Source organism: Brienomyrus brachyistius, chromosome 1 (assembly GCF_023856365.1).
Source record: "Brienomyrus brachyistius isolate T26 chromosome 1, BBRACH_0.4, whole genome shotgun sequence".
Taxonomy (NCBI): Eukaryota; Metazoa; Chordata; class Actinopteri; order Osteoglossiformes; family Mormyridae; genus Brienomyrus; species Brienomyrus brachyistius.
The window spans coordinates 10,395,632-10,422,547 of NC_064533.1; the positions used below are offsets into that span (position 1 = coordinate 10,395,632).

General features: G+C 48.9%; 2 protein-coding genes across 5 annotated transcripts in view; one reads left to right on the forward strand and one right to left on the reverse strand.

Moving 5' to 3' along the window:
- Positions 1-12,837, reverse strand: part of col7a1l (collagen type VII alpha 1-like) — a 62,307-nt gene extending 49,470 nt beyond the window's left edge. For 3 of the 4 annotated variants that reach the window (XM_049019186.1, XM_049019179.1, XM_049019162.1), the window contains exons 1-9: positions 12,625-12,837; positions 8,195-8,365; positions 6,076-6,256; positions 5,041-5,200; positions 4,346-4,439; positions 2,649-2,822; positions 2,212-2,378; positions 594-723; positions 329-445 (exon numbers count right to left, since the gene is read on the reverse strand). In XM_049019186.1, the coding sequence (XP_048875143.1) occupies positions 329-445; positions 594-723; positions 2,212-2,378; positions 2,649-2,822; positions 4,346-4,439; positions 5,041-5,200; positions 6,076-6,256; positions 8,195-8,270 (1,099 nt within the window). In that variant the 5' untranslated portion in view covers positions 8,271-8,365; positions 12,625-12,837. The remainder of the gene's footprint in view (positions 1-328; positions 446-593; positions 724-2,211; positions 2,379-2,648; positions 2,823-4,345; positions 4,440-5,040; positions 5,201-6,075; positions 6,257-8,194; positions 8,366-12,624) is intronic. The other variant, XM_049019169.1, reaches the window with a different exon arrangement.
- Positions 12,838-22,837: 10,000 nt separating this feature from the next.
- slc35b4 (solute carrier family 35 member B4) lies at positions 22,838-26,838 on the forward strand. Its single transcript, XM_049019269.1, has 10 exons — positions 22,838-23,081; positions 23,413-23,522; positions 23,666-23,768; positions 23,854-23,903; positions 24,181-24,262; positions 24,533-24,593; positions 24,874-24,983; positions 25,425-25,500; positions 25,632-25,707; positions 26,002-26,838. The coding sequence occupies exons 1-10, from the start codon at positions 23,001-23,003 to the stop codon at positions 26,249-26,251; spliced, it is 999 nt and encodes a 332-aa protein (XP_048875226.1). The 5' UTR covers positions 22,838-23,000; the 3' UTR covers positions 26,252-26,838.
- The last annotated feature ends 78 nt before the right edge of the window (positions 26,839-26,916 follow it).

The following is a 26,916-nucleotide window of genomic DNA, read 5'->3' on the forward strand; positions in this document are numbered from 1 at the left end:
GCTCACGACACTCACCGTGTAAAGACTTCCTGAGGGCCTGGCGAAGTGCCTGTCTACATGAGTCCCACAGCTGACCCTGGAGGAATCAGTGCTAAGGGGCTTGCTGGGGGGCCCAAGAGAGAAATCTCTCTGCTGATCACAAGATCAGAACCAGAAACCTTCCGAGGAATTCAGCAATCTCATCTGACTTCCTTTCAACACAACCTCACGTCAACATTTTTCAAGTCTGCATTTAGTAGCGTACGCATGTAAGCATTATCGTTAAAAGAAAGCCGTGACGAAGGATTAGAGACTGTTAGGCTTGGGGGTGGGAGGAGGAGGGGCTCACAGCGCGGGATGAAGATCTTATATCCGTCTGGCTTCCCGAGAGGCACGGCCCAGGCCAGGCGCAGGCTGGAAAGTCCCTCTTCGATGACGCGGAAGTTGGCCACTGGAGGCACGGCGGCTGGCAGCGTGAGACGAACGTGTGTCCGTTAGATAGGTGTATCACACATTATGATGATGACGGAGATCTTCGCGGAAGTACAGAGGCGTCTGAGCGGCCGCTCACACACTACCAGTGGAATATCAGACGCGTCCACACGGGAACTTACTGGTCTCCACGGTGACGGTGGCGGAGTCCCCAATGCGGTCTGGATAGACGGCGGAGATGGTGAGGGAGTAGCGGGTGTTGGGCTGCAGGCCGGAGAGCAGGGTGCTCCACACGTCGGCCTGCAGCTCGATCTGGAGCGGAGACACGGACACGTACATATATTTGTACTAGATCTGTCATCCCCAGTCAAGTAAACAAATCAATACAAAAGGGATTGTCTATTATTTCTATTACATGGACTCTGTATCACATCACATGACTCGAGAAGGCCATCCGGGCATACTCTGTTTGGCTGCCTGTTCAAGCCGCTGGATCCTGCTCTAATGTTGTCATGAAGAAGTACGATGTTAGTGGGAAGCCTGCCCAGCAAGACAGGGTGGGGCTCCAGCTGAACCCAGCAGGATGTAAGCAACTGTGAGGAAGCTCCATGAAGATCTCTCATCCCAGAGGCTCCTACTAGGGCACTCCAGCCTCCTCCAGAATAATTAACTTACTCTGCCACTGAGTGAATGAATTGGCAATTAGCAGACGACAATGACAAAAATAATTGAAAACAATTCAGTGGAATGGAGTTTGAAAATGCCGCAGACACGCATGTTTATCCTGGGTCCAACCAAGCTGAGAGGGACACACTCTCAGCCCGACGCCTTCATTTCGGACGAGCATCACTCAAGACGTCCTGTGGGAGGACCTCCAGGAGTCGCGAACAGGTAACAGGGTAACGGAGAAGCTCATTAATATGCATGTGATGAAGCAGGCCAGGTAAAAGAGCAGCTCATTAATATGATTGGGCCGATGTAAGCCAGGTAACGGAGGCGCTCATTCATATGCACGGGGCAAAGCATGCTGGGTAATGGAGCAGCTCATTAGTATGCAGCTCATTAATATGTACAGAGTAAAATAGGTCAGGTAACAGAGCAGCTCGTTAATATGCACTAGCTAAAGCAGGCCTGGTAACGGAGTAGCTCTTTAAAACACATGGGGTGAAGTGGTCCAGGTAACAGAATAGTTCATTAATATGCAGCTCATTAATATGCACAGGCCAAAGCAAGCCAGGTAACGGAGCAGCCTATTGATATGCATGGATCAAAGCGGGCTTGGTAACGAAGCAGCTCATTAATATGCACCGAGCAAAGCAGGCAGGACCCAAGGACAGTGGAGGGTCACACGCTGAACACGCACAGACACACAAAAACAGGAATGTGCACACACACTCACACAAAAAACATGTACGCACATACAGACACACACACACAAACAGGCACGCACATACACACACAAACACACGCAGACACACACACATACACAAACAGGCACGCACCTACAGACACACACATACACAAACAGGCACGCACATACAGACACACATACAAAAACAGGTATGCACATACAGACACACACACACAAACACACGCATACACACACGCACGCATACAGGAATCCCACGCAGCGCCTTCCATCAACAGCATCCGCACCCCCTCAGTCCCCTGACATCAAGCACCCTCCACTCCATCAGTAATTCCGGACTTAGTACAGGAGCAACCCACAGCCTATTCTGCAGGGAGCTCCTTCCCTACTCTTAAGGTCCCTTTCGCCAGTGTGCCCCCCCCCACCCTCACTTGTTTCTGCCGCTTCAGCAGCGGCTGGCCTGCAGCTGTCAGGGGGGTGACCAGCAGCCGATGGACCAGCACTCCCCCTGTGGCGGGGGTCCACGTCAACCGCAGGGAGCTGTAGCTTAGCTCACTCACAGCCAGGTCCCGGGGGCCCATCGTGTGTTGGCTCTCTGCTGGACGAACAGCACACAAAACTCAGTGAGCCCTCTGAAACTGTGGGTAAAGGCTGCATTTACTCTGCCGTCCATGTGGCTGCGGACGTGTCAGAGGAGATGTCAATCACTGTACTGATCCAGTGTCCTTAGGTCCCAGGGCCCTACAGGCCAGCACTGAGGACGGATCCCGTGCAAGTTGACCATCACATGTCTCACAACTCATTGTGCATTTCCTGTGTGTGTGAGGGGTGGGCTGAGGCCGTGGCTGGTGGGGGAGTCAGTACTCACCAGGCGAGCTCTCTCTGATGGGCCGGGGGGGCTCTGAGGCCGTGAAACAGATGCGGCGGGAGATCTTGCGCGCGAGGTTGCCAAGGCGAGTAAAGTCCTCACTGAACATCAGATGTTCCTCAGCAGGCTCAGTCACGATGGTCCTCAGCTCGGTCTGGACAGTCTCACCCACCCCTGCGGGGCGAGTCAAACCCGTGATCCGTGATCTCAGGTGCACTAGCTAAAGAGCCAAAGAGCGGCAGGGCAGAGTGAGCGGCTCCTCCGTGGGCGAACGTGAGGGCGGGTGCAGCACGCTTAGGGCAGCCTCACGCCCCCAGGGCGCACCGCCCGAGCGCCGGCAGACATGACGCCCACAGAGATTTTTGGGAGCCAGACCGTCTGATAATGTTGGCCAATATCATTTTATACAGGCAAAACTTCAACAATAGCTCTAGTTAAAAGTGCTTCACTGGCTGATTATGATGATGATGTCAATTTGTCAAAGTAAATCAGCAGAATCTTAGGCTTATAATATCGCATAAAATAAAGACGCGATTAAGTATTGTTATCATTTAACTTAAAGAAGGAAATTACTGGTGACGTCTCAAACAAGAGCAAATTATAAGTATAGTGTCTGTTCCGCTTAACGGAAGCACCTCACACAAGGGCTGTACTCACACACCAAAAACAACTGGCACCAAACATCTGCACGGTCTAACGTCATATTTCCCGTTGCCAGTGGCTGACTAAGAACTTCTCAGCCAAATTGTGGTAAGCTATCGTACAGGAAGTGTGGCCTCGAGAGCGTTTCAGCCGGGAGGGATGCTCCTGTCCTCCTCATCACCATCAGTGCCTCAAGATCCACAGAAGCTTCATATCGGCCGATTTAATTAGCTGACTGCTACGACAGTCAAGCCCTGATGCTCCTGAAGCCGCTCTGATCTGGTTTGAGGGTAAAACAGCAATCCCCCATCAAGCCGAGGTCTGCCACCTACTGGGCCATCGCCTATAGTGCCACCTGCTCCTCCTCTTCTGCATGCCTAACAGACGACTAACAGGTGGACCCACGCAAGGCAGGAACTCGCAGATGAGCCTGAGAGCGGGCAGCAGGGAGCGGGCCGGGCTCTGGGTTTGACTGACTCAAGGCGGCCCTTGGGCTGATTAGCTGGGAATCATGCCGTTATGTGTCTGTGTGTGTGTGTGCTGAGTGGTGATTAAAAATGACTAATTAATTGGGTGCTGCCTGATGAGCGGTAATTACCTCAGAACTGCAGGTTTATCTCATGCACATACGTGCTAATGTCTGCATGTTATCCTGGGAGAAACTTTGCATTTGCACACTTAATAGATCCTAACTGCCCAAAATATTCAAAGAAACTGAAGCGGAGCCCCAAATGACAAGCATTCATAGGCACTTTTCACTGGTGCAGTTCCAACAGGGAACCGTGGCTCAGGGTCCTTCAGCAGGGCCGCCCTGGCATTTGCATGGTGACCTCACACCAGTCCTTAAACGTCGCACTGCGAGCTAGCATACACGGCTGTTTCTAAAACCAGCCGCTCTCAGTTGACGCCCTCCCCAGCCCAAATCAGGACTACTGCGACCTCCCAGCCCCCCGCAAGGCAGCCAAGGGCACAGTTTCCAGAGCAACAACAAAAATCCGTGTGAATGTCATGTGACAGCGCCACCCAAAGGGAGGCTAGTGAAGGGCGAGTCTTACCCACGGCATACAGTGTTATTCCGCTGTCGGACAGGGCCTGGGCCGCGGTGCCCACTGGGTCAGATGACCTCCCGTCTGTTACCAAGATGACGATCTGTAAGTAAACACCATCTACTTACTGCAGTTCCAAACGATCGCAAAGAGGAGCACTGGTTCCACAAAACAAAATATTTTTTTTTTTACTAGAATCCAGTGAAATATTACTCAGTGATTACATGAACTTATATGATGTATGTCTAGCTGTATGATTTTGATTTGCATGGCCTGTCAGTTGCTTTGGAATGACATATGTTATGAGGACCAGGAAGGTCGGTACATTGCTTCTCCTTGCCTCCTGTTCAGCTGTTTTATCAGAGAATAGACACCTTCCAAATTAAAATGCCCGCATTAAAATCTCTGATATTGAATTTTCAATATAGCTGACACAAATGCAGGTTATTACCAAAGCAAACTCAGAGTAAATCCGCTTCCTATATCAGATCAACACATCAGGGCTTTCTAACTGTGGATATTTGCGAAAGTGGAAAAATCTAAAATTAAATTAGTCAAACATGCTGAGGCAATAGGAGGTGGCATCCGGGGCAGATTTCACCATAGATCTTTCTCTCCATTCAGCTGCTCTGCACTGCTGTGCTCCAGAAAGCTCTGGGTGATTTTTTTTTATGTTCAGACCAGGAGGGAACAGGCAGATGTACCTTTGGGGAATCGTCCCGCACGATGGCAGGTCCGAAGGTGGACTCCACCAGGAAGTCCAGGGCCTTCCCCAGACGATTGCCACCACCTTCGTAACGCAGGTCCCTCACAGCGCCCAACACTTCTTCCAGGGTGCTGTAATCAGTCAGAGCTATCTTCATCCTGAGAATACAGAATCCACAATCTAGGTCAGCATGTAAAATATACCTGCCAGGGGTACATCACCCCCCACCAGTACGAGGTATGTACCTGGACAGGCCCTGCCAGGGATACATCACCCCCCACCTGTATGTACCTGGACAGGCCCTGCCAGGGATACATCACCCCCCACCTGTATGTACCTGGACAGGCCCTGCCAGGGATACATCACCCCCCACCTGTATGTACCTGGACAGGCCCTGCCAGGGATACATCACCCCCCACCTGTATGTACCTGGACAGGCCCTGCCAGGGATACATCACTCCCCACCAGTATGTACCTGGACAGGCCCTGCCAGGGGTACATCACCCCCCACCAGTATGTATCTGGACAGGCCCTGCCAGGGGTACATCACCCCCCACCAGTATGTACCTGGACAGGCCCTGCCAGGGGTACATCACTCCCCACCAGTATGTACCTGGACAGGCCCTGCCAGGGGTACATCACTCCCCACCTGTATGTACCTGGACAGGCCCTGCCAGGGATACATCACCCCCCACCAGTATGTACCTGGACAGGCCCTGCCAGGGGTACATCACCCCCCACCAGTATGTACCTGGACAGGCCCTGCCAGGGGTACATCACTCCCCACCAGTATGTACCTGGACAGGCCCTGCCAGGGATACATCACCCCCCACCAGTATGTACCTGGACAGGCCCTGCCAGGGATACATCATCCCCCACCAGTATGTACCTGGACAGGCCCTGCCAGGGGTACATCACCCCCCACCTGTATGTACCTGGACAGGCCCTGCCAGGGGTACATCACCCCCCACCAGTATGTACCTGGACAGGCCCTGCCAGGGGTACATCACCCCTTACGCCTACCCATGCTTACCTGGGAACATCACCGTAGACAGTGACTCCGAAGCGGATGCCCTCCTGACCCACGGTGAGTTTCTGGAAGGACTTCATGATGTCCATGATGAATTCTTTGATGGCATGAAGGCCGCTGGGCCCTGTGGTCCAGGACTCAGCTAGCAGGAACACAATGTCTGCTGACAACGCGGTGCGACACACTGAAAAGCACACACACACACACACACACACACACACAGAGCAGTCCATATCAGGAGTGTGTCCTTGTGAGCATGTACCTACACTCACGTGTGAGAGCAGGAGAACAATCACATTCTCCATTTTAAGCCAGTGATTGTCTGCATTCAAATCAGTTACACTTAAAAACCTTACTGAAGCAATTCTGCTGTTCAATACTCTGCTGCCTTTTGTGCCGAGTGAGAAGAAGCAGAGCTGCGGTGCAGAGAAATCTGATCATCCCCCAGCAGGTGGCAGTATAAGTCAAGTAAAGTGCAAGAAGGCTAATGCCACTAAAAAGTACAGAGGTCATCAGTATTCCCCACACTGCGGCGAGCCGTGAGCGACAGAGTCATAAGATAAACGCCTTATCGCTGCTGCATCCTGTCACACACCCCTCCCCCCCCACACCCCAGTTTACACGCACGCCACGAACTGCACACGCGATCACGTGCACCGCACACGCATTAAATGCCGTCGCATACACAGACGTGCCGTAGGACCCCTCCATCCATCCCCGTACGTTTCTGGATGGGCGGGGCACTGTGTGTGTAACGAGAACAGAAAGGCTCTCCCGCATCCCTAACTGCAGAGATGGGTAATGGTTTCAGTAAGCAGCTGAAGGAGCGATGCAGGTCACTGTGATCATTAGTGGCGGCCCGGGGTCTCAAGACAGGAACCAGCATCAGAGCAGGAGCCTCTCTGTACTGTAAACAGCATAAACATCGGGGGGATGGGGGTGTCCCCCAGAACAGCAGCCTTAATGGTATCATGCTCTTTCCCTGAGAGTTTGCTGCTGAAACACTCAACTTTACAAATAAGTAGCCAGAGCCCACGCTGGCACAGTGTGTTGCGTGATTTATCTCCCGCGTGTTAATGGATCTGAAGTCATTTGACAAAGAGCTGCATCTCCGAGCGAATTAGCGAGCTTCCCCCCGAAGAACACCCCAAACAGAGCGCTTGCTCACTCCCGTTGGCATGGTTACTGTCGCACGGCTGCAACTTGGACGCTCCCGCTTTTACTTGACTCCCGTGTGTGGGGTGAAGAAGAAGAAAACGACAATAAATCACGATGAAGTGGTGAATATGAAAGGAGAAGCTCTCGAAGTTCAATGTCGGAGGACTGTCAATCACTCCGAACCCCTACACTATTCAACGCGGAAAATGACAGTGCTTACAGATGTAAGTGGCTCTCGTAATTAGTCCCCTCCATCCAATTACAAACCACATTTTCCCTCTGCCAATCAGATTTTGTAGTGGGATCGCTTCCCACAATGTCCGGCTCCTTTTAAAATGCAACACTGATTGTGACTGGGGGCAACTGAGTGTGGGTGAGGTGGCGAAGTGCACATTTGGCAGCAGATGCAAGTACCTTAAGCAGACGGGATACAAAGCTGAGATCCACACACCAGGCAGACGTTTAAAAGGCTGACCTGAGCTGGGGAGGGGTCACCAAATAGCAGCTGCTTTTATTTCAGGCTCAACACTTAACACTTCCTGCTGATTTCACAAGCTGCGTAGGTAATGACAAATTTGGAAGGATCTGCTGCCGAACAGATACTGGAAAGAGCACTAAATGGCACCAAATGGCTCATTGCTTATGCGCGTGACACACAGGGAACTGTGTCCACATGTCTTTCCCAAAACTGCCACTGTTTCTAGCCAGGAAGCAGGCAGGATGGTGTCGGGTCACATGTCAGCTACGAACACGTGATTGGCCAATCCGACCTCAATCTGGAGAGACAGCAAGAAAGCAGGTGAGATTCTCCTGAGCTCCGTCATGATCGTCCCAAACGGGCCCACATGGGTGATATATGGGTTCGGTTCCGATGAGCATGCGTCCACATTGTATGAACGTGGACGGGTTTACTGGGATGCGTTAAGGGGCGTGAAAGAGTGCATTAAGGGGTGGCGGTTCCTACCTTCGGCCTGAGACGCTGCCATGCTGACAGACAAAGTCAGACACAGGAGACAGGACCACACCTGTGAAGGGCGCATGGTCCACGCTGCGCTCTCCTCCTCGAAACCCAGGCCTCCGCCCCCTCCTGCAGCGCCTCCTCCCTCGCCGCAAACCTAATGCAGCTCCCCGTTATCTGAGGCCGGAGAAAGCGGGAGATAAAAATCACCGTCATATTCACTGTGAAAAATCACTCCGAGATAAGCGTTCTGCCCTCGCATTTTCCATTTCAGTGCGGCCTCTCTGAAATGCGACGGGCTGCAGATAACACATATTTCACTGGAATCTCTCCCAGCTTCACCCTTTAGGAAGAAAACCTTGTCTAATCACTGCAGGACTCTAAAGTCATGACAGTTTAATTGATTTAGCAATTCAACATGCTCCAACTTTGCAATTTACAACTCTGTGCTGCATCCAGTTAAGGTTTCCAGTCAATATATACACAAGTAAAACCACAGTGAATGTTTCCTAGTTCAGTCAGTTAACCCCAGACGCATGAAGGCTAGTGATTTGTCTGTCTAACAGATAGCTGGGAGGTGTCCAAGCCTGCAGAAGGAGTTGCCTGCGATACCACACATGCTGAGGCCGAAGCTGGCTTCTCTCAGGTCAGGATCAGACTCACTGCAACACTCTCATGAACAAGCGATTCATCATAATTGGATAGAATAATATGATATATAAATGACCTGTGACAATGCAACTAAGCGAACTGCTGTCTCTCCATTCTCTGCAGTGTGTGTGTATGTGTGCATTTTATATACATATTTCCCACATGGGGAAACTCGGTTTTATAAAAATGAGTTACTACAGTCAAGGTTAGGGCTGAGTAGGGGTTAAGGTTATCATTGCTGGGATTAGGGTTTTGCCCACAGAGGTGAATGGATGGTCCCCACAAAGATATCAAACATATGATTACAGGTCTGTGTGTGTGTGTGTATGTGTGGTGTGTGTGTGTGTGTGTGTGTGTGTGTGTGTGTGTGTGTGTGTGTGTGTGTGTGTGTGTGTGGTGTGCGTACACTGGTATGCGTGCGTATGCATGAGGAACATGTGTGTCTGAATGTGTGTGTTTTGGGGGCCAAGAGAAGCTGATTACTAATCAAGGTCCAGCCCCCTGACGGTAGGACCTGGGCACGGTGTGACGGTTCTATGACTGTGCTGTAATGACAGAGCTGAGGTGTGCTGGCCACAACGAGGGAATCCCGGCAGCAGAGGACATGCAATGGACCAGATCGGATTCTGCTTCTGAGCACGGTTCGCGTCCCTTTGGCTGGTAGGCAGCCAGGGTGGACGGTTTCCCAAAGCAAAGCCCACACGGCCCCGCGGCGCGTGCCATTTCACAGGCTCGGCGGGGGGACTCGTGCCACGGCCCCGCGGCGCGTGCCATTTCACAGGCTCGGCGGGGAGACTCGTGCCACGACCCCGGCCACCCTGAGCTACCCCTCGTCGCCTTACTACACTGGCTTGCCAGCTGAAGCGTATCTCTGACAGTCATTTCACCCTCTTTGCCAATCAGTCCTGCTCAGTGTGGCACACATGCACGCAGCTTCATGTTTCTGTTTAAATCTGCCAATACAGTCCTTCAGTAGCTAAACTTCATCTGTAAGTACAGCCCTATGATCCAAACCTTCCGTATGTATTTCTAAGCCTCATTTGAAAACACAAGCTCGCTGATCTTAACCTCCACCTGATAGATATTATATTTCCTTAATATATATATATATATATATATATAGTTACATATAATATATTTCCAAAAATCCATGAAGGTCTCAGCATCCCAGAACATCTGGCTCTCATGCACAGGCTGACACTTGCAGTGTGATACTCCTGCTCCCAGTGATGGGTCCCTGAGTGTCTGTCATGACCATATCCTTGCAGCATCTTCGGGTGGTGGGTGGGTACAGACAGGGCAGCAGCTATCAGCAGAGCCAGTTGGGGCAGGAGTGTGGAGAGGGAGGATTAGGAACATTCCTTACAACCAGGGGGGTGTCGGCTGAAGAACGAGAATCTGTCACCATCACACCACCGTGGCCAAAACCGCCAGAGACGCTGCATTCCAAGGTCAATCACAATCTACCGAAAGCTTCCCCGCAGGAGAAAAACACTTCAAATGCAGGCTAATCAAAGAAAGTTCCAGAAAGACCTGAGGCTGCAGCCAGTTCCCAAGCTCTCTCACGCTCTCTCTCTCCTTTTACTTTTTCTAAGTTACTTATTGGCACAGCAGTACGCACTTAAACTACATGAAGCATTATCTGCCAACAACCTCAAAACCATAAATCAGGTCAGCAAACAAAAGGGAATAGAGGATCTCACAGCGTCCTCGGGCTCCCCTCTCCACGGAGCGGGTATCCAGGACGACCCGCACAGAGGTCCAGGGCCACACGGCCACACAGCTTCCTCTGGCTAACTGGGCTTTGGCTGCCGCCCTTTCGCCAGAGCCTAAAGCAGAGGCCATCTCCATCTGTGCCAGTCTGGGGCTTGGTTTAGGGGAGCGGGCGGCTACCACTAGATCATGCTAGCTACACTGCACTGCTACGTGATATGGATCTGCAACACTGCAGATCAGTGGCTTGCTGGACAACTGGAACTACTGAAACGGGTTCTGCTGCCTGGAGTCTAGGTTATTAAATGAACTGCTGCTAGGCTACTCAAAGGTACAACCACAGGTCCCTCGAGGGCACATACAGTGGCAGTCAGGGATGTCTCCGGTGTACTAAGGAATCACTCAACCCCAGTGCTTACATCTGTGCCAGAGTTCAGAGCCAGGGTGATTGTATCCAGAGGTTCAGGTGGGGACATCCCTTACACACCTCCAGGCAGGACAGATGTGGGGCTTTTGTGGGTCACAGGAGCCCCAAACCCAGTATTAACAACAGAGAGAGACACTGACATCTGGGCTGACTAACAGGCGGTCTGCACCGGAGAACATCCCTCCAGCATTGCCTACAAAAGGGCACATTGATGTCTGAACTAACTAACTAGTTGGTCTGCACCAGATACTGCCACTCCAGCATTGCCTACGACAAGGCACACTGACATCTGGGCTGGCTAACAGGCGGTCTGTACCGGGGAATGCCCCTCCAGCACTGCCTACGAAAAGGCACATTGATGTCTGTGCTAGCTAACAGGTGGTCTGCACCAGACACTGCCACTCCAGCATTGCCTACGACAAGGCACACTGACATCTGGGCTGGCTAACAGGCGGTCTGCACCGGGGAATGCCCCTCCAGCACTGCCTACGAAAAGGCACATTGATGTCTGTGCTAGCTAACAGGTGGTCTGCACCAGACACTGCCACTCCAGCATTGCCTACGACAAGGCACACTGACATCTGGGCTGGCTAACAGGCGGTCTGCACCGGGGAATGCCCCTCCAGCATTGCCTACGAAAAGGCACATTGATGTCTGTGCTAGCTAACAGGTGGTCTGCACCAGATACTGCCACTCCAGCATTGCCTACGACAAGGCACACTGACATCTGGGCTGGCTAACAGGCGGTCTGCACCGGGGAATGCCCCTCCAGCATTGCCTACGAAAAGGCACATTGATGTCTGTGCTAGCTAACAGGTGGTCTGCAATAGGAGCCACCACTGACACCAACAGGTGGGAGGGGGTTTGTCTCATTTCAAAGGTACCTGCTGCACATCTCAGCAAGCCCAGCACGCAGATACACACACATACACACGCAGCTGGACGCAGCTGCAGAGGTCAGCCAATCACAACACAGCAGCCTAACCCTAACTTGCCACTGGCTGCCTATCTCCAGATGCCCCAGAGGTGATACCCCGGATGGCATTTCTTCATCTTTTTAACCATTTAACTTTATCTCCACACACCCCTGAATGACACAAAATGTGAATTTCAGCTCTGTGAATGTCTGTGGTTTGTCTGCATGCATTCTGCCCAAAGTAAGGAATTTACCACTCCAGTTACATTGCCCAGAATCCTTTTTTAAAACACATTATTAAACACATTTTAAAGAAGAGGAAAACATGCCTTGTGAAAAACTATCTGGAAGTCATTGTCCGGACAGTCTTTGCAGCCCAAGATCTCCTCTCCAGTACAAATGAACACTATACTGACAACTGGCACTATATATATATATATATATATATATATATATATATATATATATATATATATATATATATATACTGACACTCACAATATAATTTTATATTTAATATAATTCCATGACTGCTCATTGCAAGATGATGGCTTTGTGATCATGCAGGATTCACTGGAAGCGACATTTACTGGGAATAATCAGATTCCCAAGCCCCCCACAAAGCTTCTCCATACAAAGTTTGGCTTCACGGGGACATCTGGAGGTTGGAACCATGAAAGACAATCCCTTACAGTCTGGTAAGTCCATCCGTGTCGACTCCGGACTCACCTTTCTGGGGGGAACTTTCCAGAGCAGCAGACGGCCTCGCTCAGGCGTGTCGGGGAGCTGCCTGCAGGTGAGGAGGCTGGTTGAACTCGGAGTCGGTGATAGTCTCCCAAAGCAGTGTGAGATAGGGGTGCGCCCTTGCTGCTCTTCAGAGGGCTGGGATCCCTGGAGGAGAGGCACTCCGGGGACATGTGCATGTGAGAGAGAGCGATGGTGAAAGAGTGCTAGGGGAAAGAGAGAGGGCTTTAAAGCAGGAAAGGTGGGGCTGTCTCAACCCGCAGTAAAGCACCCCTAAGACAGATTTGTGCAGTGGGGGGGGGGGGGGTTACAATCATTTTTTTCACAACCCCCCCCCCCCCCCCCCCCGAATGCCTTTTATTTTCCTCTCTTCCATATGCAGGGGTAGGAATGTGGATTTGCCCCATGGGGCAGGTGTTAAACACGGCAGAAACACAGGGAAGCAACTCTGCCAAAACCACTTTTTCGCCCCAGTTGCCAGGAGCTCCGGTCACACATGGACAGTCTGAAAATGGCATCCATAACTAAACCGACAACCGGACAAGAAATAAACAGCATCTGTACATGAAGGAAGCTCACTGTTTTTGCAGATTTCATGCAGTACAAGTTTCTGACAAATCAGTACAATGAGCGAAGACAGAATTCTGGGAAACTTCCAGAGTTACAGCCGCCCCAGGGGCTCTAGGGAGTCGTTTTACGAAAACGACCAGAGCTGCACAGCACAAATGTATCCCAGGAGCAATAAAAGCAGCACCCCCCCCCCTACCTCTCAGACCCCCAAAATCATCCTGCTTTAAGGGGGGCAGAGGTCGGGCAGCACACGTGCTGATACGCCCAAAACACAAAGGCGGTACCCCCCCCACCCTCCGCGTGCACAATGGGTGTCATCCGTTCTTGGGGTTAACTCCAAGTCAACTGATGCCATGGGACATACCAGTGACTCAGCTTGTAGGAAAGGGGGGGGCTATGATTGATCAGTCAAGCAGCAGTTTCTAGCATGTGCTGACCTATTGTGGCTAGTGGTAGGGTGCAGGTGGGGTTGGGGGACTTCAACCTTTGTTTCCCCATGCTTCCTTGGTATTATGGGATGTGCAAAGGCATACTCTCCTTCCCTGGAGAACTTCGGGGGTGGAGGGTTGTGGGACCAGTGCAGGCGAGCCTCTGGAATGTCAAACCCTCCCCTAAAAGGGGTGGAGTCTTACTGCACACCAACTAGGTACATCTGGGCCTGAGATGCCAACTCGAAGACAAACAGAGCCACCAAACCTGCCCCTCAGGGCCTACAGAATAAATTTAATTTAATCCAGCCTCAATATATGAAGAAAACACTTCACAGAATACAAATACAACTCACCTTGATATTTCTATATTATATATCACACGAATCCCAAAGCTAGAGGGCTGGCAGACTAAAGGACGAAATTAGCAGGAAGCCAGGGGTCACATGTTAGGTAGTGCATGTTGGCCATACACATGCTAGGGTTATGCATGTCTAGCATTCTGCATATTCAGTATCACCAGCTTGGTGTTGCGTGTCTGATGCTGCATGTCTAAAATGTTTGTCTGTCATCGATTAGGAATTTGCAGGGTTGGGCTTCTTCTTCATATTCCGCACAATGCCATGGCAACATGGCAAACGCAGCTCAACGGGCATTCAGCATGATGGGCTGACAGGTTTCGACAGGCAGCACACCAAGATGTGGATTCTTCAGTACTGAATCCAGCCTGATGATGTGAACATTGCACTGGGTGCAACTTCTTTCAATCCAATTCCGGCTTGATCTGATGACAGGAAAGGTGCGCTGCATGTGGCTTCCTCACTGCCAACTCTAGCCCAATGAAGAGAACAGTGCCCCACATGCACCTCCTTCACTGCCGACTCTGGCCCGATGATGAGAATGGTACTCTGTGTGTGGCTCCTTCACTGCCGACTCTGGCCCGATGATGAGAATGGCACTCTGTGTGTGGCTCCTTCACTGCCGACTCTGGCCCGATGATGAGAATGGCACTCTGTGTGTGGCTCCTTCACTGCCGACTCTGGCCCGATGATGAGAATGGCACTCTGTGTGTGGCTCCTTCACTGCTGACTCTGGCCCGATGATGAGAATGGCACTCTGTGTGTGGCTCCTTCACTGCCGACTCTGGCCCGATGATGAGAATGGCACTCTGTGTGTGGCTCCTTCACTGCCGACTCTGGCCCGATGATGAGAATGGCACTCTGTGTGTGGCTCCTTCACTGCCGACTCTGGCCCGATGATGAGAATGGCACTCTGTGTGTGGCTCCTTCACTGCCGACTCTGGCCCGATGATGAGAATGGCACTCTGTGTGTGGCTCCTTCACTGCCGACTCTGGCCCGATGATGAGAATGGCACTCTGTGTGTGGCTCCTTCACTGCAGACTCTGGTCCGATGATTAGAATGGCGCTCTGTCTGTGTCTCCTGCACTGGCAAATCTGGTCCAGTCTGATGACGGAAACAACACTCTGTGTGCAGCCCCTTCTCCCCCAACTGTGGTCAAGTCCAACAATGGAAACAATGTGTCACATGAGGTTCCTTCACTGCTGACTATGGCCTGGTCTGATGACTGAAACAGTGCCCCTCGTGCAGCTCCTTCACTGCTGACTATGGCCTGGTCTGATGACAGAAACAGTGCTCCTCATGCAGCTCCTTCACTGCTGACTATGGCCTGGTCTGATGACTGAAACAGTGCCCCTCGTGCAGCTCCTTCACTGCTGACTATGCCCTGGTCTGATGACTGAAACAGTGCCCCTCGTGCAGCTCCTTCACTGCTGACTATGGCCTGGTCTGATGACAGAAACAGTGCCCCTCGTGCAGCTCCTTCACTGCTGACTATGGCCTGGTCTGATGACAGAAACAGTGCCCCTCGTGCAGCTCCTTCACTGCTGACTATGGCCTGGTCTGATGACAGAAACAGTGCCCCTCGTGCAGCTCCTTCACTGCTGACTATGGCCTGGTCTGATGACTGAAACAGTGCCCCTCGTGCAGCTCCTTCACTGCTGACTATGGCCTGGTCTGATGACTGAAACAGTGCCCCTCGTGCAGCTCCTTCACTGCCAACTCTGGCCTGATGATGGGAATAGGATACCATATGTGCCACCTTCATCTGTGATTCCAGCCTGGTCTGATGACAGGAACAGCAAGCAGCATGTGGCTTCTTTACTGCTGACTGCAAAGGTGAGTTTCTATTCAACGGTACAGGTTTTATTTTCTTGTAAATTATTTTCGCTTGTTTCCCACACTATGCCGGATGCCAGGGTGCGGTCATGAATCAAAGTCCACATTAGTCACACTTACTGCTGCTAGCCTCATCCCAATGTGAGGAAGTATCATGGGATGCTCTCGCCTATTGCATGCAAGCCCCACTTTATTTATGTCAGGTGTGTTCATGAAACAGGCTTAACATAACCAGGCTCATCATCTCTCTTCAATCCCAATGATCCGGGCAGGATATTTACTCTAAGATCACTTTGACCTGCAGTCAGATGGTGTCCTCCGTTGACTGACTTTTAACTGGAGGTCCAGCACGACCACAATTCATAGACAGAACCATAACTTGAGTGCTGAAAGAGAATCCTTTTTATGTTTCAATGTCCCAGCCATCGTCTCCCTGTGGCCGAAGCACAGCACAGCAGTGACACTTAGTTTCTAATGGCTGTGGAAGGTTCTGGATTTTCAGCTTAAACACACTGCTTTAGAAGGCTGAGAAAGGGCTAAAGGAATCCGATTCAATTACTGAAATTACGAATCTGATCCATCTCTTATCTGCTCAGCTGAACCGAAAAAAAAGTGGGAATTAACCCTGTGACTGGGAGAAGACATCTCTGTCAGGACGGCTCACAACAAGATAAACAAGAAAAATCAGCAGGGTGTGACATCGGAACGGTCACACTGCCATCACCTCGGACTTGGGGTGGCTGCTGCCCATGGGATTCAGCCATTGTGACAGGTTCTTCAGTTCAAGATCTTCGCCTTCCATCCAGAAAAACATGTCTTATCTGGAAAAAAACAACAATCACATCATAACAGAGGAAGGAGGCTGTAGGGACCAACAGTTCCATCCATCCATTCTCTGTAACGACTCTATTCAGGGTTGTGGGTGATCTGGAGCCTATGGGTGCAAGGCAAGAAGCAGCCCAAGACAGTGTGCAAAGCCATTGCAGAGCACACTCACACGTATACGCCTATGGGGAATTTGGTAACTCCAATTAACCTCAGCATGTTTTTGGTCTGTAGAGGGAAACTGGAGTACCTATAGGAAACTCCATGACGACCCGGGGAGAACATGTGAACTCCACACACATAGAGCTGAGGTGGAGACTAACCACTGTGCCACTGTGCTGCCCCCTCAACAACAACAGTTGCAACAACCTTACAATCTGAGGAACCCTAAGTGCACCCATCAATCCATCTTCCAAGCATTTATCCAGGCCAGGGTCACTATGGATCCTGTAGCCTATAAATTCATTTTTACAAATCTGATTAGTGTGAAACGCCTGTTTATCACAGTTGAATCCCAAGGAATGTGAAAGCGGTTTACAGAATATCACTGACATAAATGTAAGCATTCTGCCTGACTAAATGGCACTGATCACTAAGAAGACCATCTCAAGCACTGCTTTCTGGGGAGATGGTCAATTTATATCTGACTGGAAGGAAACCATGCTGGGGACACGGCTAAACAAAGGGCACCACACCTGGGCAAACCCAAGGAGTCTGGACACTTGGGAAATCCATCATAGGAAGGAGATAAGGAGAGATAATGCAGAGGAAGGATTTGCGGAAGGAGGTCTTTACTCCAATCTGCCATTGGGCTCTGAGGCTCATTATCAGTGTATCGTGTTGCTGTTGGCTCCACAAATGATTTTGTTGGTCAACAAGGGGGGCAGAAAGGTGGAGATGGATAGGAGCTGAGGTCTGGTGAACAGGTTTAACAGGCGTGCGCCTAGCCCAGAGGAACAGCAACATGGAGCACATTACAAGCATGTCTGCGAGTCTGCCTTATGGGCTCGGGTCATGAGCAGAGGGTCAGACATGTGCTCCAGCACTGCAAGCAGGTGCTGTCTGAAGGCGATTCATCAGGAACTTCAGACAGTTAAAGAAAAAAGCTGTCTCAGAGCATTCCAGAAGGCTGCAGATCCTAACCAGCAACTAGAGATAAGAACAAAGTGCAAGATGCACCAACATCCTCAGATATTCCTACTCAGCATGGACCAGGGCACACCAACGCCTCACCAGAGTGTAGCTGGACATGGGCGAAAAGCCAAGGTCCATCCAATTCAACAAAAATGGAGATACTGTGATGAGAGTGTGACTCAAAGCATGGGAATGGGCTCTCCACATTACAGCTCCCTATCTACAGGCACGAAGAACAAACAGAGAACTTACAGGAGAGCCCAGGTCAAACCAGTCAATCAGGGTATGAGATTCAGATAAGGCTGGACATGGAGCCTGGACATGGCAGGACTGAAATGGCCGTGCACTGATTTGTGGTTAGAGAAGCCCCATATTCTTACTGAAGAAAACCTGCACAGGTGTGGGGCAGGTTCATCACAAAGCCTTCACCACATGTCTGCACAACATGTGCACTTTGAACGTAAAAACGGAAGAAGTATTAGGATGTGCAAGAACGATGGAGACAGTGCATACTGCCAAGAAGGTAATGAAGACCTGAGAGTTCAGCACCTACTCATGCAGACCGCATTGGGCATGAGGTTCTGCTTTTGTACTCCTGAACGAGGTGACTAGCATGAATTTCTAGAGCACAAAAATATGCAGTGGTACGACAAGAAAAAAAAATCTTTTTAATGTTAAAAATGAACATTCACAATGCAATGAAAACCTCTGCTAAATGAATCACAGAACGGAATAAATCACAGAACTGATCATTCAGACAGATCCATTCAGTGGTTTCAAATGGCCCCCGGCAAGAGAGCAGTAAGCCAAACTGCAGGGAGGTGTGGATGAAAGAAAAGACCTCAGCATCAGCACAGCCCCAGGTTCAGGACCGAGGGCCGTAAATCAGGGGCCCCGCACTCCCCCACCAGTGGCTACCGGCTGTAAATCTGCAAGCGTGTATGAACGGCAGGTCACCTGCGTTACCACATGCCAGTCCCGTCACAGCTGGGAGAGTGGGCGGGGCTTCAGCTCAGCAGCGGCTGCACTCGCAGCGCTACAACCAGGAAGCATCCACACTCTTCTGGACCTGGTCAAATCAAGACGTAGTCAGTCTACTGCTCCAGGTCATCAAATCGGTCCGATTTAACCAGCTATCAAAATGCCAAACCATCTCCCACTCTTGCAATGCTGCAAGCTTTGGATAAAATTCATTTTCCTTGGTGACGGCTGGACCACTCAAGCACAAACTCATTTTCCAGATTCTCTTGTCCCTCCGCAGATTCACTTGGATTGTCCTTCAGAACACGGGGATGTGTTTTCCGCGGATTTGTGCTACATGAAAGATCAAAATTCATCCTCTTCATATTGCGAGATTATCCCCCTCAGCTTCATGTCCACTACAGATCAAACCCCTAACACTAAATTTAGAAACTGAACCAATCAACAGACACGTCAGTTGCCAAAGCCTCCCAGCCAGACCGGATGGTAAAACCTACACTGAGAAAGATCAGGCTGAAGCATGGGAGGAGACTCACTGTAAGTCTATTCTCCTGACTCGCCAACAGGAAACCACCTGTCTTTAATGACCATTAAGAGGCACCATGGAAATGGTCTAGAGAAGCTCCGTTAAGGAGTCAGACAGTCCAGTCCTGAGAACAGATGCAGCCGAACACCTTGATAATCCCTCACAACTTCTTCAATGTCCAATTAGTTCTTAGGAGATAATGTCAGTATTTTTTGATGCTGATCTGGATCCATGAAGTGGCTAATTACTTCTTCCTGAAAACATGCTCCTGCTGTGACTGCGTGTCAAAATGAAACATAACTATCATCTCAGTGCTATATTCCGACCAAAGATCAAATTTCTGCAAGTCAAATTCCTAGTTTGTCAAATTCCTGATGTGTGGTAATGAGGCGCTTCTGGAGAGGATTTGCGGAAGCTTTGCAGATGACCCAGCTTCCAAAAAACTCTCACCGCATCCACACAGGCATCTGCTTTCCATTCCACAGGACGTTGAGCAATGAACAACAAACATATTGGATAGATCCATCAAACAGCAATAAATAAACCTGTGACACGGATAAGATAAGCGTCTCGATGCACACACATCACCAGAAATCAAATGCTACTTTAAAGGCACAAGATAAAGGCTTGGAGATTTAACACAGGTGTAGGAGGGCTTACTGGAAGAATGCATCCAAAGATGGACAAGCTTTGTCCCCCAGCCTGGTGGTGCTGGTGGGGGAGGTTTCACCATACAAAGTCGCATGCCTTATCTTCTAGAAGGATTCCCCACCTCACCATCCATAACCAAGAATCAGCAGGGATCCTGTCACAGGGTGGATCTCGTCTTACAGAAGTCAAATTTCAAACCTCGCAGCTTCATAGTAAAGGAACCATGAAAAAAGGCTTTGAGGTTTAAATATGAAATTTTCCTGCAGAACAGGACTGAAACCAGACATTTTTGCCCTGTATTCACAAATCTGCTTAACATCTAGCGTTAATAAAATTGAATGGAAATCACACTGCAAACAGCGCAGTTGGCTTCATTATCATCAACAATTAAAATAGGTCTTTTGGGCTCCGGAGTCACATCTCTATGGAATATGCACTGCAGCCAGGGACCACTGTACACTGCGCATTATCTTTGCAGTGAAGTACTATGTACTGTGTAGTTTCCCTTGTCCTCTAACCAAGGTGATACGCTTAGTGAAAAGCAGCCCTATATTTAACTGACCTTACAAATCTGGGTGGCCTTAATGATCCAATTTAAAGAAGGTTCTCCTTAATATGTAGGAAGTATGCTAATGAAGTCATCAGTCTTGTGAAGGCCTCAAGCATTCAGCAGTTTCCCAGGTTTGATTCTGAAATAGTTTTATTTTCCTTCTGGGAACTCGTAATTACTTACACACCCTAATCGTGCATGCACACTTTGAGTGATGATAGCAAGGCTGAGTGAATGGATGCATTTTTCAAACGATGAATGTTAAGGTGGTTTTTACATCCGACCAAACGGGCCAAAACATAACGTCCCCCTAGATGCCAGGTCCTGCTTATTTGTGATTAATGTCGGAGTTAAAGGTCAGCCTCAGCCCCAGCGAATCCAAAATGGTGCCCCAGTCTGAACTGCAGGGCTAGCTGCCTCCAGTGTGACAGAAGCATACTGACACGCAATGAAGGGCAGAGTAACTGAGCACTGAGTAATACATTTTAACAAGCAAACTTGTTTATCTGCTTTTATAAATCGTAAAAAATGAGCAGATAATTCTTCATATGTGTACTGATTAGTCCAATTAAAGGACATTAGCAGCTCCTTCTTCAAAGCGATATCTTTAATTACAAGTGGAGAAACTCCCACGCAGTGCCGAAGAAGGACCAGCTTCTCTAATTAAAAAAGTTACTTTCCGTATTAGACGACAGCAATTAATTGCCAGTCTTCTAACTTCAGCGAAACTATTTGCTTTCATTGGCACTAAATGGGAGTGTGTGTGTGTGTGTGTGGGGGGGGTAATCTGTTGCTCTATTATTATCCAAGTGAAAGTACAGTTTGTTAAACCAGCCATTTATACATTAGTGGGGCAATAGGACATGCTGTGAAGTGGGAGAAATGCCTGGTTATATAATATTTAAAATTAAGTGTGGGGTGTGGAAGCCCCCCTTCATCATTATGAATCAGGATCCCAAATAACTTACACCACTGGTACACAGCGACTCACGCGAGTATGTGCACTATGTATTACAGGAGTGTGTCGGTCTGAGAATGGTCAACATTCCTTCAGCCAGGCGTGGAATGACCACTGGCAGGTGGGCCGGACTTGTGAAATTTCGTCTTTCTTCCCCCGCCGTGAAATTATGCAGCCTACATACCGGGGGGGGTGCCCAACCCACTCGGCGTGTTTCCATGTCGACAGCAGGAGATGATTAACGGTTCATGTTCATCTCATTGTTTGCCAACGTTGTAGCCAGTTGACCACGATCAACCAAAAATACCAAGGGGACTCTTCACCGCCCAGGGCAGAGGCAAAATCCAGGGCTGATTTTTGTTGCCAGTCCACCTCTGCCTACAGCTATGCGTGAACAAGATGGCTCCCTACCTCTGTTGCACACCGCCTGCTCTTTCCAAGACACTTCCCCCGCATATCTGATGCTGTGAGGATCATTCTTATAACCTGACAAATTCAAATGGCAGGGACATGTATAATTAAGACCTAGGCTGAAGCTTGTTAATTACATTGATCCACTCTTGAGTTAAATATATAATTTTTTAAGTTAAATTAAATGTTTTAGATGGAATTCTGATTGAGTGGCTTTTGGCTAAATCTTACATTTATGTAATTATGTGGCTCTATTATCCAAAGAACCATTACTCCCCATTGAAATGCTGGATATTTCCTGCTGAAGTAACCAGCTTCACGGTACAACAGCAAACCCTCTGAGGCTTTCGAGTCTATTCAACCCTAAATTGCAGCATTGCCGCGAGAGCAACAAATATTAGCAACTATATAAACGACAGTGATGCCAAATATAGTTTTAATTGCTTCTTTGAAGAGACAGCTCGCTTCTGCCAATTAAGTAGGGGGGGCGAAACCCGTAGTTCGCATATTTGTCGAAATAAAAACATATCTGTAAAATTAGATACTTTTCTAACTTAAAATATGTAGCAAGGTCAACATTATAAAAATAAATACTGTTTAATGTTGAACTGGGAAGGTAACACCATTTTAAATAAAAATGACAAATGGTCAAGGGGAATAGATTTAGTCTAATTATGTAACCGACATAAAATACACTAACAGCCAAATTATAAAGGATATGTTTAGACTAAATTGGAGTGAGATACAAACCACCTCTCTCACATTTTCCTCAGGATCCGGGTAGCTAAATTATCAGCGACCTCTTTACTTACTGGGAACGTCTTTAGAACTACAAATACCATTTCACCCAAAAAGGTAATGAATTATAGCTCACTTCCTGTCATTATTACTGGGAGTTGTAGTTCAACCTCATTCACTTGTTTGCGAAATCCATTATTTTACACATCTGTAAGACATCATTACCCAGAAGTCCTCACGATAAACCAGGAATCGCCATAAGCCGGTAGACGTGTCATACGGCAGTTTTGCTTTTTTGAACATATTTTACAGTTTAATGTAAACATCACTATGCCAGTTATACGTTTATTGATGCCTTGATTTGTAATAATAGCCTGCCATTAATACCAACAATGAATACAATATTTGCGATCAGCCTTGTATTCTTTGGTTGCTGCAGTAACGTTGTGTTTCTGGAACTTTTAGTAAGGCAAGTTGATCTCAGTTTCGTTTTATTTATGCAGACCTTTTATTAAATTGTTAAGTGCGTTATTGTGCTGTTACATTTACCTGATTAAGAGATCAGTTTACATGCTCCGGGACATGTTTTAACGCGTGTGGCATCTCTGGATTAAGGTTACATGCATGACTGGGGTTTGCGAATTAATGATACCGTTCGCAATAATTTTGCGTGGTTGATGTTAATAATACAGCAGTAATTGTTAGGCGTTACGAAACTTTTTCATAGGTAGATCGATCTATTAAGGCAATTTGCACGTCGGGCAGACGTTACTAATGTGTACATGCACATTTTGCTTCAGGGAGTATCCAGGTTCTGGGAATATTATCACGTTCTCACAATTTGCCTTCATTGCACTTGAGGGGTTTATCTTCGAATCCAATTTCGGAAGGAAAAAGCCCGCTATTCCCATCAGGTACCGCTTAACCGCTCACTTAGGTCCATTCTTTAAATTCGTCATGTATTATCTAAAGAAATAAAGAAGCTTGAGTTTTAAGCATGATAAATGTACTGGGACATAAGTCTGATGATCTCGACCCATTGACTTTTGAACTGTAGGAACTACTTGATCATGGTGGCAATGTTTTTCACCGTGAGTGTGATCAATAACTACGCTCTCAATTTCAACATTGCCATGCCGCTGCACATGATCTTCCGATCAGTAAGTGTAGTTTAAGTGAAGGCGTCAGAACTGCCTTCCCTCACAGTCTATGACGACTAATGTAATTTATGTTTTATTTCAACAGGGATCACTGATAGCAAATATGATTCTGGGTGTAATCATATTGAAGAAAAGGTATTAAGCATTTTTCCATTGTTAAGTGAATTGTAATTGTAACTGCATGTGGTATGATAAGTAGGAGGTTTGTACAAAGGTTCTAAAAGAGTAAGAAAAAAAAACGACATTTTGCAATGTTTAAATGACAGTATGTACTATGACTTCGTGGAGCAGGACACCAGCCTCTGACTGAAGGGCTGGTGAAATCCTCCGGGTTTATCAGAAAGTGTGTGTGTGTCATGTGACCCACCAGGATGAAATACAAAGCCTTTGATGTGAGGGTTTGTCTCTGCAGGTACTCTAAAAGTAAATACATGTCCATCGCACTAGTCTCCTTGGGGATCTTCATCTGTACTATCATGTCTGCCAAGCAAGTGGTAAGTTATTTCACAGCGTGTGAATGAACAGCAGCTTGTCAGCTCTGTTAATGCCATGATTGTCTACAAAGAGCTTCCGTCTGGAAGGCTGTTTGCCCAGAACGTCAAGAGCTTTTGTTGCAAGTCAGGTTCAGTGAGACTCTATCTTAGAGTTTTTCCAGCATGGAACTGTGTGCAAGTCTCATAGGGCAGAGTTATTCCCACCTAATCTGAAATCTGTCCAAAAATACTACTGGACTGTGGACTGTGACAGTGACTCTTGTCCTACAGAGCTTGGACCGGGCGGGTTCTGAAGACCATGGTCTCTACATCTTCCTGCACTGGTTTCTTGGTAATACTATGTATTCTATCCAGCATGACATGAAATATTACTATAACTAAAACAGGGGCAGTAAGAAATCTTTTATTTTTTAACAGTTAAGGTTAGTCATAACTGGGCTTTGTGGTATAACCTGCTACGATGCTTGGAGCTGTTCGGGTCCAAGTTGAACCATGATTTTGAGGATGTTCTTTCAAAGTTTCTATACTTTAAAGATGCTCCCTGGCTGCAGACTCATGTTATTAACTACTGGTTGCTGATTAACTATTAATTATCGATTGTTATTCTTTAGGTATCGCTATGCTGACCTTTGCCCTGCTTATGTCTGCAAGAATGGGGATTTTTCAGGAGACTCTGTACAAGAAGTACGGGAAGCACTCCAAAGAGGCCTTGTTTTACAACGTAAGCTTCGCCACTCAGCCGTCAGACCGCTGCCCGTCGTAAACCGCTCAGGCCAGGCAGCTCAGAGAAGCCGGCGCATCCGTACAGAACCTGAGCTGGTGCTCGGCTCTGTTCATAAATCCACACCCCACCCTCCTGCCTGTTTGTATCACCTCTCATAAACGGCAGGCTTTAAAACTGAATGATGTATCCGTTCGAGAGGACCTCTTTGTTAAATAACGTCGGCAGTTTAAAGAAACAAGCTCAGCCCCAATGCGTCGGCTCATTAAACGCCCAGAGACGGCACGCCTGAGTTATGGCGCCTTTTAATATATGAAATGACATCACATGGGGGCCATGAAGCGTCGAGCCTCTGTCCGCCTCTGGTCATTTCGATGGCCTCTGGCTGCTCCTGCCTCACGTGTGACCTCACCATCCCTCCTCCTCCTCCTCTCATTCCAGCACTGCCTGCCACTCCCTGGGTTCCTGCTCTTTGCACCAAACATCTACAACCACTACGTGTTCTTCAGCCGGAGCGGTGCGCTACACCCGCCTACCTCCACCATCACTCACCTTAGCTGACCAATCACCCATTATCTCTGGGCCTCAGCTATCCTGATTGGGCAGCAGCTCCACACGGGAGGCTAAATAAGGTGGTTTCTCTTCTAGATCCGGTTGACATTCTGGGACTTGGGATGCCGGTGCCAGTCATGTGGGTTTACCTGCTGTTCAACGTCATCACGCAGTATCCTTAATCCTGGGCTGTGTTGCTTCTAAGCGCTAACTTCCTGTTTACAGCACGTATTAGGGATTTCAGTGTAACCGATGCTGGAAGTCTGCAGTGCAGGATGCTGGGTAATGAGGGGTGGTTGTCGGACAGTGTGTGGATTTTTAGTTAATCACTGTTTTGATTGACGCCTGTCTGTTACGTTTTGGCGGTATGATCGCAAAGGCGTAATGAGCCTCCCACCCGCCGTCCCCCTGAAACTAGCACGCCGCACCCTCATACTGCACCGTTGACCTGATCTGCCCCTCCCAGATACGTGTGTATCCGGGGCGTCTTCATCCTGACCACGGAGTGCACGTCACTCACTGTCACCCTGGTGGTGACGCTGCGCAAGTTTATCAGCCTCATCTTCTCCATCCTCTACTTCCACAACCCCTTCACCGCCTGGCATTGGCTGGGCACCGCCGTCGTCTTTCTGGGCACGTTGCTCTACACGGAGGTGTTGACCAGTGCTTGGAGCGCCCTCCACAGGCCGAAAAAGGAATTGAAGAAGGCGGAGTGAAGCCAGACCGGGACCACAGGCCTCAGCAACCTCCTCCTCCGTGTCGCACTGGCTCATTTGTCCACACCAAGATGTGTCACAAATAAATGGGACATTTTATTTTTTCATTACTGTATTAGTGTAGGAAAACCTACAAGATGAACACCGTCACTCCCCCCCCCCACCCCCAGCTTAACGCTGTTAACTGATAGGAACCTTCATGTCTGTAACTGTTCATACGGTGTAGTCAGATGTTGCCTCCCGAGACCAGTGCACCCAGCAAAACCGGTGTTCCCAGTTAGGATGCCGTTACGGGACCATGTAGCTACCCAGCTGAACATCATAGATGTATGTGACGGTGATGTTCTTCAGCACTTGAAGGAGGAGCACAGGGCCTCTTAAGCTTGAACTGTGGGCAGCCATGGGCTGGTTATTCACCTCCTGACGCAGCTCCGCTCCTGAGCTTCTGTCTCCTCCACCTCAGGTTTTATTCCTCGGTTTTTATTTGTTTTGTGCGAAACCTTGTGCTTCTGTCTGCAGTGCTTTAGGATTCCTGTATAAACAGCAGCAGCTGTAAGCAGCGTGATTAAAGCCTGAAGCTGGACGGAGCAGCGCCTCCTTCTTTCCGGAGCTCGGCCCGGACCGCATGGGGGCCTCCTCACGGCCGGTTGGCGCGCGGGGATCTT

Coding starts and splice junctions, on each gene's coding strand:
- slc35b4 (XM_049019269.1), top strand. CDS start 23,001: ATGAATACAATATTTGCGATCAGCCTTGTATTCTTTGGTTGCTGCAGT. Junction 23,523..23,665: donor AAGCCCGCTATTCCCATCAG/GTACCGCTTAAC, acceptor TTTGAACTGTAG/GAACTACTTGATCATGGTGG. Junction 24,984..25,424: donor AAGAGGCCTTGTTTTACAAC/GTAAGCTTCGCC, acceptor CTCTCATTCCAG/CACTGCCTGCCACTCCCTGG.